This window comes from Pleurodeles waltl, chromosome 4_1, assembly GCF_031143425.1.
Source record: "Pleurodeles waltl isolate 20211129_DDA chromosome 4_1, aPleWal1.hap1.20221129, whole genome shotgun sequence".
NCBI classification, from domain to species: domain Eukaryota; kingdom Metazoa; phylum Chordata; class Amphibia; order Caudata; family Salamandridae; genus Pleurodeles; species Pleurodeles waltl.
The window spans coordinates 135,869,450-135,888,311 of record NC_090442.1 but is presented as its reverse complement, the minus strand read 5'-3'; the positions used below and the strand labels follow the sequence as shown (position 1 = coordinate 135,888,311).

Genomic DNA, 18,862 nt, shown 5'->3' with positions numbered 1-18,862 from the left:
CCAATATTTATCACGGACCAACTCGTTATTATCTAGTTCACTGTGCAGAAACCAAAATTAGTCATGGCCGAATGGTTTTCTTAACACAGCTAAATGTCATACATGCAGTTACTTTCTTTCACAGACACTAGTTCTTTAGTCTCTCTCAGAAGCAAAGATGCCTCTTCTTCTTGCATCAATATAATTAAGTTTATTAAAACCGGAATGTCTTGAGGCCTCTACTGAAAGATAAATGATTCTGAAGACTACAGAAATGCATAGGCCCTCTTTCTAAAGTTTGGGACCCAGTTATCTTAGGGGCATACTTCCTCAGAATAAATGTTTGCACGTTGGACATACACAGTAAGGTAAGAGCTGGAGTGAAGGGGTCTTACAACGATATTCCAGGAAATCCTTTCCATCCATGAAGCAGGAGCGATCAGGTTTTTAAATGACCGTGTGAATAAGGTACAAGGCTTTGCTTCACTGAGAGCCAGTAAAGTTTTGCTGGGCGAGCAAGACATGGTCATATTTCCTCAGGTTCGTTTCCATCCTGCTGACTTCAAAGTCCTGACTCAGGGATAACACAGAGGTAGCAATGACTTTAGCACAGAATGCCTTGGGAACAAATGGGAGGTTCTTCACCAATAGGAAACTTGCCTATAAACTTCAGATCTGCAAATCAACATGGTGTGCATGTTTCTATCTATTACATCACAAATCTTTTCATCTTCAGATTGCTGTGACCCCACTGTTGGATCCCTATGAACTTGTCATTTTCATGTCAACACTCCTCAGGGATAAACCTTACATGGAGATGAGGATAATGCTTCCAAAGATGGACTGGAATAAATCAAGACTTACAGGTTCCTGCCCCTGCCATCCTCAACTTCACTGTCTCTCGCGAATATGCTGCCTGCTTCTATACATTCCCTCCTCTTGAACGTCTTACTCATCCCCCCTACAGTATTTTCTAACCTACAGTCTTTATATACAGCTGCCCCTCCCTATCTGTAATGGTGGACCATGGTCTGGGGACACTTCTTTTGGCAGGCACCACCATTTATCTTGTATGGATAAGTACTTCTATAGAGATAGGATTAATGTAGAATTAAGAACTACTTCAAAAATTAAACAATAAGTATACATGCTTCCTTCTACTGACTGTTGAAGGCCAGTCTGAGGAACTGTCTAACGGCTATTCACAGACTCTTGCTATGTGTGGCTGATATGAGCTGAAGATGAGCTTGGCATATTGCATAAGTGCCTTTGCACATTCTTAAGTAATTTCAATATATACAGACGTTTAAACCTTTTAAACCTGGCTCTCTAATATGTGGTTTTGAATAGGATGATCACAGCCATGCTACACAAAAGGCAAATAAATAAAATTCTGCTTACAGGGGTACTCTAAACTTCTATTATAGAAATTGCTAGCTCTGGTTTTACCAAAATGTAGTGCATTATCTGCACATGACATAATAGCTATGCCAGATAGACTGTTAGCTTTTCGATTTAGAGAATGTTTCTTTCAAACTACCTCACTGTTGCCTGCAGACCTTTCTCTATTCTCTTTACATTTTCTATTCCCAGTTTTGAAACACACACAATAAATTGGTTATGATCTAGCTCTACCAGAATGCATATGATAAGATTTCCAACTTTTCTGGTCTATTTGTGTTAGTGTGCCAACAGATGGTTCACTGTAAATGTGTACAGAATAAATATTAGGTTTTCTTGTGAACAACTGCCATGGGGAACGTGTGCTCATCTGTCAAATTTAATTTGTGGCTTCGCGAGTGAGTAGGCCATATAACTGATTGCTTAATCCTCACATCTAAGAGTGAAAAGAAGCCTCTTGGCCAAGAGGACTTGGATATTAGTATTTTCCATAATTTTATTTTTTAGACAAAAATTAAGAATGTATTTAGAGAAGAACTGAAATTGGGAATTAAATTGGCCATTATTATCAGGGGACCAAAAACCCAAAATAAAATAAAAGTACTGCCACTTGAGCTGAAGAATTTACATCAGTTGTAGACATTACAGTCAAATGTTTAAAAGTACCAAGCTGGCCCTTCACAGGTAATGTGAGGAGCTGTCACTGACCAGGAGCCAGCAGCGGTGAGCAGTATGTAGGACATGCAGTGATGGGCAGTACGATCAGTTGGCACTGGTGGGCAGTGGAAGGAGGGTGAGCAATGTGCTGCATCGTTAGTGCAAAGTGTGAGGTTATTTATGCTAATAGCGAGAAAGATCAAAGGTTTTTCATTTTAGTGACAAATCTGCTTGGATAAAAAAGGTTCTGTGCATCATGATGTATTTCAAAAGAAGCACTCTTCTAGAGAGGCCATTTTATACAATGCCATTTGTCACTTAATAATGTCCTGTCCAACAGAATAGTCCACCTCTAATAAACCTTAAGGGTCACTAAGCCAAAACTAAATATACCAAAGGTTCAATTAATGTCACAAACCACATCCAAAGTGCATTAGGAATATCGTTTGTATCCATCAAGCTCTGAGATAATTTAGTGCGATCAGAACACAATTGTTTTGCAGTCACAAAACAACCTCTAAGTTTGTTCAGTTCCCAGGGAAGAAAGAACATCAACTGTAATGATTACTTAGAAAGTGGAGTTAGTAGGTGAAAGTGCTACAATAGTACTGAATTAATCTACCAAGAGTTCTGCTTTTCCTTTAGTCCTAGTTTGCTAGAAATGTAGGAATTCCATTAACAGTAAAATACTGTTCTACTCTTCTGAACAAAAAAAAAAACACTTCCATCGTGAGAGGGGTAGAGTGGCAGGGTTGGTGGGAGGTGGGTTTCAAGACTTTGGAAGGGCATGAGACACCCTAGCTATAAGAACTACACTCTTATGACTTGATATGGAATACAATTTAGGACATCTAGGCAAAACAAAGATGAAGTAATTCTGCAGAAAACCTATTTTAGTAAGAAACAAAAGAGCAAGGACGTACAGAGAGATAAGAGCTTTGCAGTCTATTCTTCATCATCTGAAGGGATTCCCAACTCTTCATCTGTCCATTTAGAACTGTCAGGATAAGGGAAGTGACCCTAAAAAAAAATACAAAAAAAAAAAAAATACATCAAATGGTCATGTGATGCTCTTAGTGATCATCAAAAGAGAGGCTATGATTTGATCTGAAAACAAAGATTAATTCTGCTTTTCCCCACAGTTGTAAGATAAGTACTGGGTTCAATCAGTCAAATAACCCCAGACTACAATCCCCATGTTGAGGAGCAGTTGATGGTGCAAAAACAACAAGGTGATGGATGGAATGCTCAAATTAATCTCAGCCACTGGCAATCGCTTGTTGTCACATCCCAATCCATCGTTTTGCCCACCATATCACCTCAGTTTGGACCCAATCCATATGCAAATCATTCTTGACCCTGCTACTCATGAGAACAGTCCAGTCAGAACTGCCAGGCCAGACCCCCCCCCCTCCGAACCAAAACAAGCCACCGAGGACCAGTTTCAGCCTAGTTAGGGCTCTCGAGCCTGAGACCCACGCCTGGGCATACTGGGCATAGTTAGGGTGTCAAATGCAAAAACAACAAGGTGATGGGTGGAATGCTCAAACAAACAAAACCAGTATTAGGTTGTTTTTGTTCCAGTTCAGGGAGGACCTGCCTTGGCAGTTTGGGTTGGACCATTCCCCCTGGAGCAGGGTCAAGACTGATTTACATATCTCTGGGTCCAAACTGAGGTGGCATGGTGTGCAAAATAACGTTGTACTGGGATGCAGCCAGAGCAATCAGTGGTAGATTATTTCAAGCATTCCATTCATCACTTTTTGCATACTTTAGTGTATTACCCTAAGTGGCACCATAAGAGGGACAGGTATTCCGAAACGTGTGTACCGTACAGATCGTCAATGGAACTAAGCTATACCCGGCTGACAAGCCCATAACAAGGGTGAAACTGGTCCTGGGTTGCTTGTGTTCCGGTTCAGGGAGGACCGGCTTGGCAGTTGGGGCTGGACTGTTCCCACTGAAGCAGGGTCAAGACAGATTTGCGTATAGCTTGGTCCAAACGGAGGTGGAGTGGTGAGCAAAATGACAAAATGGACTGGAAAGTGACCCTGAATAATTACCAATGGTCGAGATTAATTCAAGAACTTCTTCGATCCCTTTCTGTATGCATCCTTATTCCAACAATCACTTGAGACAGGTGAGAGATTACATACTGGTGCACTATTTAAACCACTTGGCCAGTTGACTATTGCATTTCTTGGGGTCTCACAGGAGTATGGTTAAATTAAAGCAGTGCACCCTTGCTACAGGCTGAGAAACTGGTTACCAAAGAATACCAGACTGACACAAAGGAGACACCTTAGTCAATGGACATTGAGGAGGCAGTGTTGAGAGATTACCTTTAAAACAAGTGTGATTCACATTCACACATTTCCCAAGCATTTGGGAGTTGAATGTGACATCTGGAAGAACTAGTACAGTAGGCTGGCCATTTATTGTTTAGTTATTTAAGATTACACATTCACAACTGCTTGGATTTGGTTTAGTTATCCTTGGTGCTAGATGGTATTCTAGGTTTTCACAACTGTGATAAACAAATCAACACTGCACTTTTCATTTTAGTAAAGGACTATTGCCTCAAAAGACAATGTTATATGTGCATGAATATGACTGATGCTTAATAGCCCTTCTGTGCATGTGATGGTGACTGTATACATAGGCAGTGCAGGACAATGGATGTTAGAAAGGGAAGTCAAATATCTCACCAACACAGCTTCATAATCATGCCAGAAGTGCCACAGGATCCAGAACCACATGAATCCGCTCAGAAACTCCGACTTCCACACCTGTGACTTGGTCAACTGGGGAAACTGGCGATATCGTGGCTCTATGTGGACTCCACCTCCAGCACTGGAAGAGAACAGCAAGAAATCAGTTTATTCTCAATCACTGCTCTACCTGGAGTATAGTTGAAGCATCTCTTAAAAGTTGCAATGAGAAAGCATCAAAGTTCAAATTACCAACAAAAATAACCAACTTCCAAATCAACCTAATTAGGTTAAAAAAAACACTCACTTGACTATCTAATTTCGAGACTAAAACAACACCCTCATATGTCATATTTTAAAACTGTTACTTTTGTACCAGTTAATGTACTGTTTGGGTCCCTCAATACCAGAAGAGTCTGTTTTGTTCATGTATGAGATAAACAGATTGTATGTAAACCCCACTCCCACCCCAGGATTAGGAGAGATTCCCACAGATGAAGGGAATGACCATCATGGCTAGTACTCAACATAATAACTCTCTTGGCATTTGGAAAGCCAACCGCTGCTTTTATGTGCACACTCAATGAACATCCTGAGGCTTACAGGTCTTTTTAGGTGGGTCATCATCTCACTACTGTTCTTTTTTTGTGTGTCATTGAGGTTTCCTCTATGTCCTCAGCACTACTTTCTGCAAACCAAGCTCACGTGCTGAGCACTGGTGATTATTAGTGTGAATAGGTGCTTGCAATATCAAGGCTGTGGAGGGACCAGAAAGTCTTTGAACGAGTAGCAAGTCCAAGGAAGCAGATGTTTAGGGAGGACCAAGCTAGGGTGAAAGTTACAGGAGGGCTGGAAAGATTTGCAGGCTGGTGCAGCTCACAGGAGAGAACCTAAATGCCAATTAACAGCAGTTATTTAACGCAGGAATCAGCTAAAATTTGAGACTTTTCTACTAACAGCAGCCCAGCTTATCCTCCTTGGCGCACTGCAGATGATCAGTCTGGTAAAGCAGCAGGAGTGGTATAGATTAGTCAGGCCTAGAATGTGGTATGCATGGCAAATGAGTACTGGTGGTTGCTAGAGGCAGGTTAGAAGGCTCTTCTGGCCCATTGCCCTTTGGAAAACAGCTGCAGCTGAAATTAGGCTAAAAGACATTATTTTAAACCGATGTACACATATTGGGGTCATGCCTCCAATTCTATCAGGTAGAATGCTGATACCAAGCCTATGCGGATACCAAGCCTAATGTTGCAAAGACTTTTAAATCTCTAAATGTGGAGATCGTTTCCTCAATGTTGGGCAACGGAAACTTAACTACGATCTCCAAGTTCAACGTATGCAGATCAACACAGAGACAAACATCCCTATTCCCTTTACATGCAACAACAATGGGTGACAACTACTCTGTGGCTTCTACTGGATCAATACTCCTGTGGCACACAATCTCTACAACTCACTAGTTACCGCATCTTGCATGCTTATAAGAACGCCTCTCGCTTTTGCTTTCACTGGAGTTGCCAACTCTCTTAACCTTATCTTGTGTTTATATCCAACAAGTTTTCTAAGTTTGTTTTGAAATAAACTTATATACTCTTTTACAGATTGCTCATCTCCTGACAGCATCTCTTCAATTTGATCTTGGGGAATCTTGTTGGAATATACATGGACTCCCAAACAGCCTTGATTTGCCCAACCCAACAATTCATATCCTTCATGTGACAAATACTTTTCCACGTGTGAATTTGCTCCCCACTTCAATGCTCGCTTCAAAATACCCCAACAATTTAATTGTAGAACCTCCATACCCCCCAGATTTGATGTCCGCCCTTAACAGTTTCTTCCATTCTGGGAAATTTTTCATCAAGGTATCCTTTGCGATTATTGTAGTCTGTGAGTAAGAGTCAAACTTCAAGTGTAGTCTTGCTCTATCACTCACTACAACATCTGTCGAATGCCTCACAGACAAGCTCTTGACCTGTAACAGTACTTTCTGACACACTTCTGAAACTTTACCACTAGGGAATTTCTTGCCTTTACTTCTACAACATTTGCTAAAATGGCCCTTAACCCCACATGAATTGCATGTCTGGAACCAAGCTGGGCACACCTGGTCATTTGCTCCATGTCCCTCCAAACCACATTTAAAGCATGTTTCCTTTAACTCTGTATCATTTTTCTTTTGGCCTACTTTCGTTTTTAACACACACACACCTTTGAGGCATCATTAGAAACATTTAGTTTTCCCTTTTTTTCAGTACTGATCTCTTCCACACATTTCAACATGTGGTCAACATATTTCGCCACTATGAGCACTTCCTCTAGCGGTGGTTTGTCCTTTATCCACAGTTGTTCCCGCATTTTTATCACTACTGCACCAAAGTACACTATCCTCCAAATTTACAGCTAGAAGCTTCCCGAGTCTGGTGGCAAATTCTTCCACCGATTCATCCTTTCCTTGACTCTTGAAACCAAAATGATAGGGGGCGCCAGAGAGCTTGCTCCAAGATGGCCGCACATTAGTGCAGCTCTGCCGTTCAGAGACATTCATCCATCGATTATCTTCTTATCCTGCTTATGTTACTGCCTGGAAGACACACAATCAGATCCAGGAAGAGTGTGTCAGCTGCACGGAGGGACGTTTGAGGCCGCAAAGGTCTGCCCAGGCGAGGATTCTGGTGAGCCACACAAGACATGCAGACGGGGATATCTGGGCCTGGAATGAGTGCCACGGCCAGCAGCTGTGCTACGGTGCTGCCTTGGCAGTGGACATACATAGGGGTTGGCACTGCACGCCCAGGTGGTTCCCGCTGAAGGACAGCAGCAGAGCGGAGGAGGAGAGCGGAACCCCCCCAATGGCTTGTGGTGCCCTGGGCAAGGCCTGGTTGAGTGCTGCAGGAGTGCCACGATTAAGCCCAGGGCGGCCACTGGACAGAGGGCCGGGCCATGTTGTGAGGTGACGAGCAATGGCGAGCGGCACTTAATAGCACTGTGGACTACAAAAGTGTGCCCAGTGAGTGACCAGGTGGGCACTACCAGGCCCTGGCGAGGCAGCTGCCCTGGGCAAAAGGGGCGGCGGACCTTCCCAGGTGGCGCACGAAGATAAGTTTGGCAGGGGGCTAGGCAGCACCGGCTGAGGCAGAGTGGCTGTGCTTTGAAGACAGAGTGCGGACAGCCCTTTGGTGGACCGAATGCCAAGGTGGTTTTCTGCTTATTTGATCTGAAATGTGGGCTCCGCTAAAGAAAAGCATTGGGGCGGGCGGTGGCTTTGTGAGCGTGTCCCCTGGGCGGACGGGGACAGCCTTGCATTGAACACTGGCGGGCGGGCGGGCCTCTGGGTCATCTATGAGAAGCCATGCATTGGCAGAGCATGGGGAGGACTCTACCGCTTGGCCTGATAAAGCCTTGGCCTAGACTCTGGGCACTCACACTCCTGATTCTACTGGCCTATGGACAGAGATATTATTAATCCCCCCTAGATCACGATCTGAGCAGAAGGTGAGAGAATGGTTGGTGCGGAGCGCTGTACATGGGCAGTAGGCTGACACGAAGTAAGAGGAGACTTGTGAGCGAGACACTGAGCCAGGGACCCTGCTCCTGCACCTTTGTGGGACGCCCACTGAGGGGCATGCCTCAAAACGCACATCAGAAGAGCACCCTTGAAGCGATCATGGGAAAGGCACATAAAAGCCAGACCCATCTGCGATTTGAGAGACAGACTTCCTCCAAACGGCCACAGGCAGTTTTGTGGCATGGCAACCGGCCGCTGTGCCCCCAAATGCAGCTAAATTAGAGGTAATGCTACTGGCGATGCAGAGCAGCCTTGAGTCTATTGATGGCAGGATTGACTCACTAAATTTAAGGATGGACAATATGGCTGCTAAGCGGGATAAACAGTAAGCGAGACTCACAGTGGAGGAACTGAGAATCTCCACGGCAGAAGGCGAGCTCCAATCAGTAAGATCCAACTGACTCAACATGGATATTGTGCTTGCTGTTATCCAGGCGAAGAATGAGAAATTGGAGGTGCGGGTGCGTCAAAACAACCTGTGCGTAATTGGGGTACCCGAATCCACTAACACGGGGAAGATGGAAACGTATGTGGAAAACTTTTTAATGGAAGTCTTTGGTGCTGACAAACTGACAAATGTCCTGATTGTGAAAGGTGCACATAGATCACTGGTGCCGCTAGGGGTACCTCCATTATAACGAAATTATTGAATTAGCGAGACAAGACACAATACTACAGTTGACTTGCGAAATGAAGACTATCACACATCAGGGCAACCAAATCACAAATTAACCAGACTTTACGGCGGCGGTGCAGAGAGCACGCTGGGACTATCTCCCTACCAAGGAACAGCTACAAAAATTGGAAATACCGTATGCAATGCTCTACCGTGCTCGCCTTTGCATCCACTATGAAAGAAAGCAGATTATTTTCACCAACCAAAGGCTGCAAAAGACTTAAATAACTGTCACCAAGCAAAAGTGGGAAAGAGGTAGTGGATGATGGAGATGATGAAACATAAATGTGCCTCGTGGATCACCTCATATCCCCATGATGCTGGCTCTGCTATTTTTAGAGCACGACAACTGGATATGACAACATTAAAGCTTGTAGCTGGTACTATTTTGCAAACGATTTACCTATATGTGCTGAGATGGCCTGTAATTGGACTACTTCGGCCATCTGCGTACACAGGAGGGATTCCATGCGGCTGGCGGACCCTCAAGAGGGTTCACCCTACATGGACACAATGAGTAAACTGTTGTGTGTTTTTCTATTTCGGTTTGATATGTTGGATTCCTTGTTTTTTGTGGGTAGTTCAGGGACTGTCTTTAGCATGTTTCAAATGCTGAAGTGGGAGGGGGAGAGATGAGGTAAAACGTGTTTGTTTTTGGGCAGAAGATCACTCTTTAAACCACACAGATAATGCACAGGAAATGGGCGGTGGTCAGGCACTACATTACTTTGAAACACGCATTCCAAAAGACTAGATCAGGGGGACAGATTAACTTTCTGACCTGGAACATATAGGGGTTTAATAATCCGCGCAAGACTCAACAGGTCTTTACCTATCTGACCCGGCATAATATCCAGATTGCTCTCCTATAGGAGACACCTCTGAGAAGCGCTAATGATTATACTATTGGGGCACAATGGGAGGGCTATAGTGTGGCATCATCCTATTCCTCCTGTTCTAGATGGGTCGTGATACTGGTCAAACAAGGGATTACCTTTCAAGTGGCAAGTACCAAAACTAATGACTAGGGCCATCTTGCAATTGTTCACGGGTCACTCTGGGGCAGCCCGATTACGATAGTAAACACATATGGACCGAATGTGGATGGCCCCAGTTTCTATGCGACACTCTGGCACCATTTACATGCTATCTCTCCAACTAATATCATATGGGGGGGGAGAGGACTTAAACACATATCTAAACCCTGCTATGGATAGAGTGGCAATGATGGGCTGGCAAGGTAAACACTATGCAGATATCATCTGTGCAGGGATGGAGGAACACAGACTGGTGGATGTCTGGCAGTTACGGCATCCGCAGCAAAGAGAAGGCACTTTTGCCTCCTCTGTGCATGACTCATGGTCTAAGCTCGACTACTGGCTGGTGTCCAGAGAGGCGGTTTTGTGGGTAAAGGATGTGATGCATATGCCTAAGACACTATCAGACTATCTCCCCCCGTCAACTACAACTGAAACTGCCTAATCTTATACCGATGCCCTTAATATGGCGGTTCCATGCATCAGATATGCTAGAAGTGGTGTGCAATCAAGAGGTGTGTTCTGCTGTCCTTGAATACTTCAAGAAGAATGTGGGCACTGAATTGGGAGAAGACACACTCTGGAAGGCCTTTAAGGTCATGATTAGGGGAGTCTGTATTATCACGCAGGAGTCCTGAAGGACATTTGCCAATAGCTAAAAACCACAGAGGAACCCTGCATTTGCTTGAGCGCCAGTACGAAAGGCACCCCACGCTGACCCACTGGTGGTCATACACAAGTACCTTATGAAATTTCTTGACCTGACTGCACAGGAGACGCAGTTCCTATCCAAGCGACATGTGGCCCATGCGTTCAGGGAGGGGGGCCACCCTGTTCACAATCTGGCTGAGAAGCTTTGAACGCAGAGAGATCAAGAGCATGTCGTCAAAATTCTCTCTCCAGAGGGTAGAGAGTGGTCCTCTGTCCTCACAGCATTCAAACAGTTTTGCTCTAATTTATATATGACCCAAGTGTGACTGCAATTGAGGATGATATAAATGAGTACCTGGAGAACGTTGCATTAGCGTGGCGTTCCACTGTGCAGCATGAATTTCTCTTGCAACCCATCTTGCTGAAGGAGGTATAGGATGCTATCTTAACGCTCCCAAATGGTAGGGCTTCCAGTATGGATGGCTTAATCGGAGAGTTTTATAAAGAGTTCATGGAGCTCCTTGTCCCCCCCATCTTTATGTCATGTATGAGGAAGCTCACCAAAAGAAGATGCTACCTCCCTCGCTAGGAGAAGCACTCATAGTTGTTCTACTGAAGCCAGAAAAGCTGCCTGAGCAGTGCAAGTCATTTAGGCCATTCATTAATGTAGATATAAAAATCCTAGCTAAGATACTCGCTAAACGGCTGCAGCCCTTGCTCCCTAAGCTGGTACTAACGGACAAGGCAGGTTTTGTACCGGCCAGATCTACTACCCAAAACCTACGGACCATTTTTGGCCTCCTACATCAAACAGACCCAGAAGTGGCGGCGGCTGTCCTTCTGGACGCCACTAATGCATTTGACTCTGTTGCATAGGCATACATGTTTCAAATTCTGTATAGCATGGGCATGCCAGAGACCTTTCTTGGCTGGATTCGCCTATTGTACACAGATCCGAAAGCACAGGTGTGTATTAAGGGACACACCTCAGCTGGTTTTGCGTATGCAGAGGGGCGCAACAGGGTTACCCCCGTGTCACCACTGCTCATTGCAATAGTGCTGGAGCTGCTGGCTTGTGTAGTTCACCAGCAACATGCTGAATCAGCCTAGCGGTTTGGCTGTGGCTAATAGGCATTTTGCTCTATGCAGATGACATGTGATGTACATCAGGGACCCAGCTACACATATTGCCCCAGTGATTAGGGAGTATGTTTGGTTTGAATATTATGCCGACCTGTGTATTAACTGGTCTAAGTCGGTTGCGTTTCCGCTCACATCTAGTAACGTGGAGAGCCTACTTGAATTCCCTCTGTTCTGGACTCGGACCCAGTAAAATACTTGGGCATCTGGGCACACAGGGACATATGGCAGGGCTATTCCTAAACTAAAAGACCAAGTGACCTGCTGGACAAGACTTCTCCTCTCCTTGGTGGAAAGACTGGCAGTCATTAAAATGGTAGCCCTCCCAAAATGTCTCTATCTTTTTGTTAGCATACCCATAATACTGCCCCTACATTTCTTCAAGGGGCTCAGGACACACTTGGTCGCAATGGCATGGGCGAATGTTAGAAAGAAAATTTCAGGGTGAGCAACAGGCTGTAGATGGCATCCTTAAGAATCTATGCAGCTACTTGTGACTTTGGTGCGAATATAGATGTGTACATCCGAGATCAATTTGTTTTCAATTCCTATTCAAGGAAAATTGGCAAAGTTACCTGGGACACACTTCCGTTGCTATATATCAGCGGCGAGTTCAATGCACCCGATTTTCATCTCTATTATCTCTGCGCTCAAGCTCATTTTGCGTATTACTGGTATGTCCCTCATGGATATATAACGCATGTTGAGATCAAACATGACTATGCCTCTCCAGCCCCGCTTTCTGAGGAGATCAATACATTACGGTCTACACTGAAGGCCTGGAGGGCTTTAGGAGAATGGGCAAGGAGACTGCCATTGTAAGCTCCTGCTTTGCCACTGCGGCATTAACCTGCTATATCGGTCACTGGAGAAGCAACGCAATACTCATACTTAATAGTGCGGGCCTCATCACTTTGGGGGACGCTTTTATCTCCCTAGATGATGTTGCTATCACACAGCGACATACACTGCTACTGAAATTCACCTATCAGACTCAGGGCCACTATCCAAGCTCTGTATCCCACATTTCCGTATAAACCACAAGCACTTACAGCATTGCAAACACTGCTCACCGCTACCACATGTAGGCACTTAATCGCGAAACTCTACAGCGCTATGCAGGCTGGCAGACCTGTAACATCGGACAAAGCATGTGAAGGGTGGAATGAGACAGTGAACATGCAGATAACGGAGACGCAGTGGGAATTTTGCTGTGCGCAACTACATAACCTCAGCTCCAACTGTAATCAAAGGATAATTCATTTTAAATTTCTGTACCGATTGTATTACACGCCAGTCAAATTGTATAGGTTTAGGCTGAGCTGGACTGCCTGCTGTACGAGATGTGGGGCTGACGAACCCGGGTTTCTCCAACTGGTGTGAAACTGTAAGCCGGTTAAGAGATATTGAACACGGGTCACTGCAGCCTTATCCGACATGGTGTTGGAACCTATAGACTGCGACTCTGCAGTCTGTCTATTGGGCTCAGGCATTACACTTGGTTAACCGTAAATTTAGATCTGTGGCTCCAATACTGGCAAAGAGATCAGTGACACTACACCGAGGGAAAAATGGAAAACCCACAAAAAAAAGTTAGCTGACTAATATGATATATTGTTGAACACAGCTCTAACTCTTCGCTGAGGAATTCCATCTGCTATCGAGACCTAAGGACATGTGAGGCCCACCTACTGGATATCTGCTGTTGCACCCGGATTCAACCCAGATCTGTGACTGGGGGTGAGTGTTTGCATTGTCAGCACTCCGTCCATCATCATTTTGTTTTGCTAATGTTGCACCCGGATGAGTCATGATGATATGTAACGTTAAGGGGAGAGACCTAATACTTACTCTATGATGTGCTGATTTATGTATGATCTACTAAAGTCATCAAGCTAAAAATTTGGATTGCATCCTGGGGATTGGATGTGGGTGATTACTACCTTTTTGTTGATTATGGGACTTGTGTTATCTTACGATAATGCACAATAATTTTAAAAAATGATATCTTAAGTATTTGCGTGCTTGTGGTAAATAAAGTAAGTTACGTTTTGCAATAGCAATTTCATACTCATTTAAATCTCTCATCGAATTTGGTGGCAACTCCAGTAATGTATCCAATAATTCTTTCCCTTCTGCTCTCAATGTAGAAGAAGAGCATGCTTCCTTTCCGCACTTACATTTGTGCCACACACCCCTGGATAGTTCCCAAAAACGTTTTACCATTTGCTCTATTTGAGAATTGGTTCATTTGGGGAGGGTTAAAAATGATTTTGCTGTAATATTCTGCATAATGAACTGATATGTGCAAATATGTTTATGCTAAAAGAGTCTTATGGATCCTAAAATAATGTTTTGCTTGTAATTGACTCTCAATTCACCACTCCAAGATGTTAGTCACTAGTAATATGTGAATAATTTGTGACTTTACTACTCACAACCAGCCTTTCAAGTATTTTGCCCTCTTTTTAACATATGAGCTAGAGGAACACTGAAAATTTGCCCCTAGACTTCAAAGCCAGTGACTTTTCCCTTTTATCCTGGTATTATTTACATCTATAATAGCTCTTGCCTCCCATCCCAGTCCTTTGTTCTATGAATTACAGGATACATAAGCGTTCCCCAAAAAAACATGGCTGCCATATTTCTATTTCAATGTACACATCGCACAGTTGCCTCCTCTGATGTGCGAGAGCATGTGCGTGTGTCTGTTCATTAGCAGTTCTTGCCCCGGATCCACTCAGCGCATGCCACACAGAACACAATTGATGCGGGGGTTCACGAGCTAGCGGCTATGTGTTTCATATGATTGCTGCTGTAATAGAAGCTGCGTGCTGAATACTGCGTGTGCACCTCCTCCCCACCTCCAACCTCTTACTTTTGGGCTGAACACTGTACTGGGTAGCACTCTCGCAGGGCTCCTTGCCTTGCAGGCTCCACTTCCTGAGAGCCAATGGCCCTCTCTGCAGATGTCGCCGCAACAGCGCAACTCAATTTCGAGTCCACGCCTCACTTTATACCACTTGAAACATTCAAAGATGTGTTAGGGTGCCTAGGGCTCATCATGCTTGTCACCAAAATATGATGCCTTTTTCTACGGAACACAGAGGATCAGATAAGAAAAGGTAAGTATTTATTCGAGAACCTCAGCCACCCTTTAACTGCCAGTTCTCTTAACATTCTCATCCCCTTACCTCATTACTGTGGTATTATGAGGTATTTGAGAATGTAGAAATGTGTTGGTCAGAGGGTTCTGGCATCGACCAGTTTGTCAGTTGCTGCCAGGATTCAAACTGAGAAGGTTGTATTTGCCTCATGGTTAATATTGCCTATAAATTTTGAAAGTCGAACGGGGAGTGAGCTACGTGAGCTTTTAAGAATGCCATCTAAATGAAGATATATATAGGTGATAACTTATTTCCAAAATTCGGCATCGCAGAGGGAAAATTGAATGTGATTGAAATGGAAATATCGTCAAGATAACTGGTTTCCAAAATTCAGTAGCACCAGCAACGCAGAGGGAAACTTGAATGTGAAGATGCTAGGTTAGTAGTACAGGGCACAGTGATGTGCTGAAAACAATCCTACTATGCGGAAAGATTGAAATTGGTAAAAAGGAAGAAAGAATGTGTTTATAAGAGGACTTGCAATTTTGAAATAGGAATAAATTGAATGAAGCCTGAGACAACTTTTGGATAATTTTGCTGTTTCTGTAAGCCCTGAAGAAGGGGCACTCATCGCCGTGAAACACAAGTTGGCTGGAAGTTTCGGTTTCCATGTTTAAAATCAATCATGGGTTTGAGAAATCAAACTTGAAGTACCTGTAGTTAGCATCTGACAAGAAAGCTATTTATGTGGAATTGTAGTATGTACAACTGATGCAGTATTGGGAAACCCCCATTTAAGTTAACAATGTTTCTGTTGTCAATATATGTATCTTTTTGAACTTTTGCAAAAAAAATGTGGAGATGAATAAATAAAAATGCACAAGTATTTATGCTCCCTACGAAATTTGTGTATATTTTAAAAGGCTATAAATAAACCTTGTGGTCACTTACCTAATTTGTGGGGCAACCTCTCTTACATATTGGAGACAAGGGGCCTCCTCACAACTTCCCTCGGCACCCACTGAACACGATTACGGAGCATCAACCTTCAAGGATCAATGAAGTCCACTTTGTTGCGAGTTATATGAAGCTGACTTGATGCCATTGTGAGTATCCCTGGTTGGGATTTCTTCAAGGCCTTTGCTGCACGCTTCAACCTAATTTTGGCATCGGAAAGGGGTGTCCATTGAGCTGCGCACGCTCCACACCCGTCACCTTGCCAGTGTGTCGTAGAAGGCATGTAAGGAACCTTGCATATGACTTCTCCTGCAGGAGGGATGAGCATGTGTCTATTCGAGGACTCCGCAGTGAATGAGGATTAGGCTGTAAAAGTCATTAGGCACGATCATGTTTCATCGCATAGCGGCCATCTTGGATTGGGCTGAGTTCTAGGTCCAATCCTTTAGAAGCTGCATTCTCTTCAAGGGCCTGCTTCTACTGTGACAGGTACATCTGAACTTGACATCAGAGGCATTTAGAAGCAGCATTATATTCATGTGCCTGCATCCATGGTGACAGGCACACCTAAACGTCATTTTCGATGGTACACCTGGAAAAATGTCCTGACATTTTAAAAACTATTGAGCACTTGCATTTACGGTGACAGGCACACCTGAATTAATAATGTGATGATCTGGTACATCTATTGAAGTGAGTTTTTTTTATATTTATTAATTTATTTTGACTAGTGTTATGATTCAAAAACTACAGTATATCCAGTATGGCTTCTAATTTGCACTAATGTGTACAGCCACCACAATTTTTACAGTGTACAGGGAAACCACCAATTAAGTGCAGGGATGTGGAATTCCTATAGCCCGACGGCCCGGACATATTGTTTGTGGGTCAGGGACTACAAGTTGTCATGTTTATTTTGTCCTTAGGACAAGTAGGCCCAACCTCCTGCAGCACACACCCTGTGGCTGCCAGTTTACAGTATAACATAATGGATCGGGGAAGAGCATTGTCTGCAGTGAAAGTCATATTTGTGTTCATGTGTTAATGATGTTTGAACTTGTATTTATGGTTCATTAATGCAAACCCTTTATTATTAGGGCGAGTGCTTTAAGGAAATGTTGTAAGCTGGGGCTGCACTAACGAGATTGGTTCCGTCATACAAATGTGTACAGATGTTTGCAAACTTTAACAATATGAAGCTACATATAATGCTCCCAGAATGCTCTATGATCAGAGGCAAATATTTGAAGAAGCTTGAAAGCATTTTTGGTTCTTAGCTTTCAAAATAAAATGTTGACAAAAAAATGCTACTAGAAAAAAAAAAAAGGGTTTGCCAATCTACTGTGAAATTTTAGGTACCATTTCTTTGAAGCATCCTTTTGCAAAATGTGGCGATGCATGCTAAAAAATAAAAAAAACAAAATAAGAAAATCAGTGTAATCATATTTAACAAGATTATGGGAAACATGAAAATAAACAAGCATTGGGAAAGCCAATAGGTCCGACATTGGTGGTCAGCCTTTTGGTTTTGTCAATGGTTTTTGTGAAACTTTATTGTTGTAGGAGCTGCCGGGCCTGCAACTTTATCACAAATATTGGCAAAAAGAAAAAAAAGTTTTAGGAACAAAGCACACATTACTCAGAAGTCCCTGACACTGAACAAAACTACTGTGCAGATATTGCGAAAGAGCAGAACGCTGTCACAGTAAAGCCAGCGATTGAGAGATAGAATTAATCAAAACAAAAGTTGTTGATTAACATCAGACCTAATTAGGGGGCCAATTCTTAAAGAATTTCACAAAAGTGCACCCATGGTATATGTCCTTACTTTAGTGCAGATTTATGACTTGTGAATTCACAAGAATTTACAGAAGTAGGCCAGGAAGTATTTGTGAACTGCATTTTAGCACAAGCAACTATGCGTAGATTTGCTAAATGTGAATATCTGTTGAGCGTTTACAGTTTTACTTTCCTCCAACCATCTTTGTTCCCAAACCTGGGAGAAGTTTTACTCCTGCCCTTGTTAAGAGTACTTTTCCAACCTTTCTCAGTATGGAAAAAGACCAAAGAAGAGCTGATGAACATCCCTAAAACATGCAAGTTAGTAGGTTTGCACAGATTCATATGGGCATTCCATCCCTGGACCTATTGCTCGCTGCCACGTCCAGCCCCAGTATGTGACCTGTGGAAAGGTGGCAAAAGTAATTGCTAGTATTCAAACTGTACTATTGTATGAGCACTGGTATAATCAGCGAGGCTTTAATCACAGCCGTTAAATAATGAAATTGCTGCCATAATTTGTTGGTGCATTAATTGGTACCAAAGGGATAAGTGGATTTTTTTTACAGAACAAGTAGATTTAGGACGCAGCCTGTCCCATGGACAAGTAGATATTCTGTTAAATTTCACACCACTGTGTGTGAAATCTGTGGTTCAGGTAGCAATAGATGCGTCTGGTTATTCTGCAAAGCGCAAGTTAGCGCTGTTATTTGGTGCTTTGGGAGATGCTGCACAGGAAATGTTCGATAATTTACTCCCAGTACCACCACCAGGTGTGGAAGGAAGTGAAGACTGGAGTGTATATAAAGAAACTGTGGCGAGATTATCTAAACACTATTCAGATGGACAAAGTATGTTAGAAAGACAGAATTTCTTTAAGAGTAAACAACAGGCCGAAGAGAGTGTTGAACAATATGTTTCAGCCTTAAGAATCCATGCAGCTACCTGTGACTTTGGTGTGAATATAGATGTGTACACCCGTGATCAAATTGTTTTCAGTTGCTATTCAAGTACAGTTAAAGAAAGTCTATTAGGATGTAGGAATCCTATCTTGACAGAAGTCATTGATCTAGCCAAAGGCATTGAACGTTTCATGGTGTCTTCGAAAGCACTGAATGCTGAAGCTTCAGTTAGCATACTATCGACAAATGACATTGATTCTGAGAGGTGCAATGGGACAGTATGCTTTGCTAACTCAT

At 43.3% G+C, this 18,862-nt stretch overlaps 1 protein-coding gene across 1 annotated transcript in view; it reads right to left on the bottom strand.

Annotated features, from left to right (window-relative positions):
* NDUFB2 (NADH:ubiquinone oxidoreductase subunit B2) overlaps positions 1-18,862 on the bottom strand; it is a 30,849-nt gene that overhangs the window by 5,066 nt on the left and 6,921 nt on the right. Inside the window, exons 2-3 of the mRNA XM_069227905.1 lie at positions 4,746-4,890; positions 2,961-3,057 (exon numbers count right to left, since the gene is read on the bottom strand). Coding sequence (XP_069084006.1) covers positions 2,983-3,057; positions 4,746-4,890 — 220 coding nt within the window. The 3' untranslated portion in view covers positions 2,961-2,982. The remainder of the gene's footprint in view (positions 1-2,960; positions 3,058-4,745; positions 4,891-18,862) is intronic.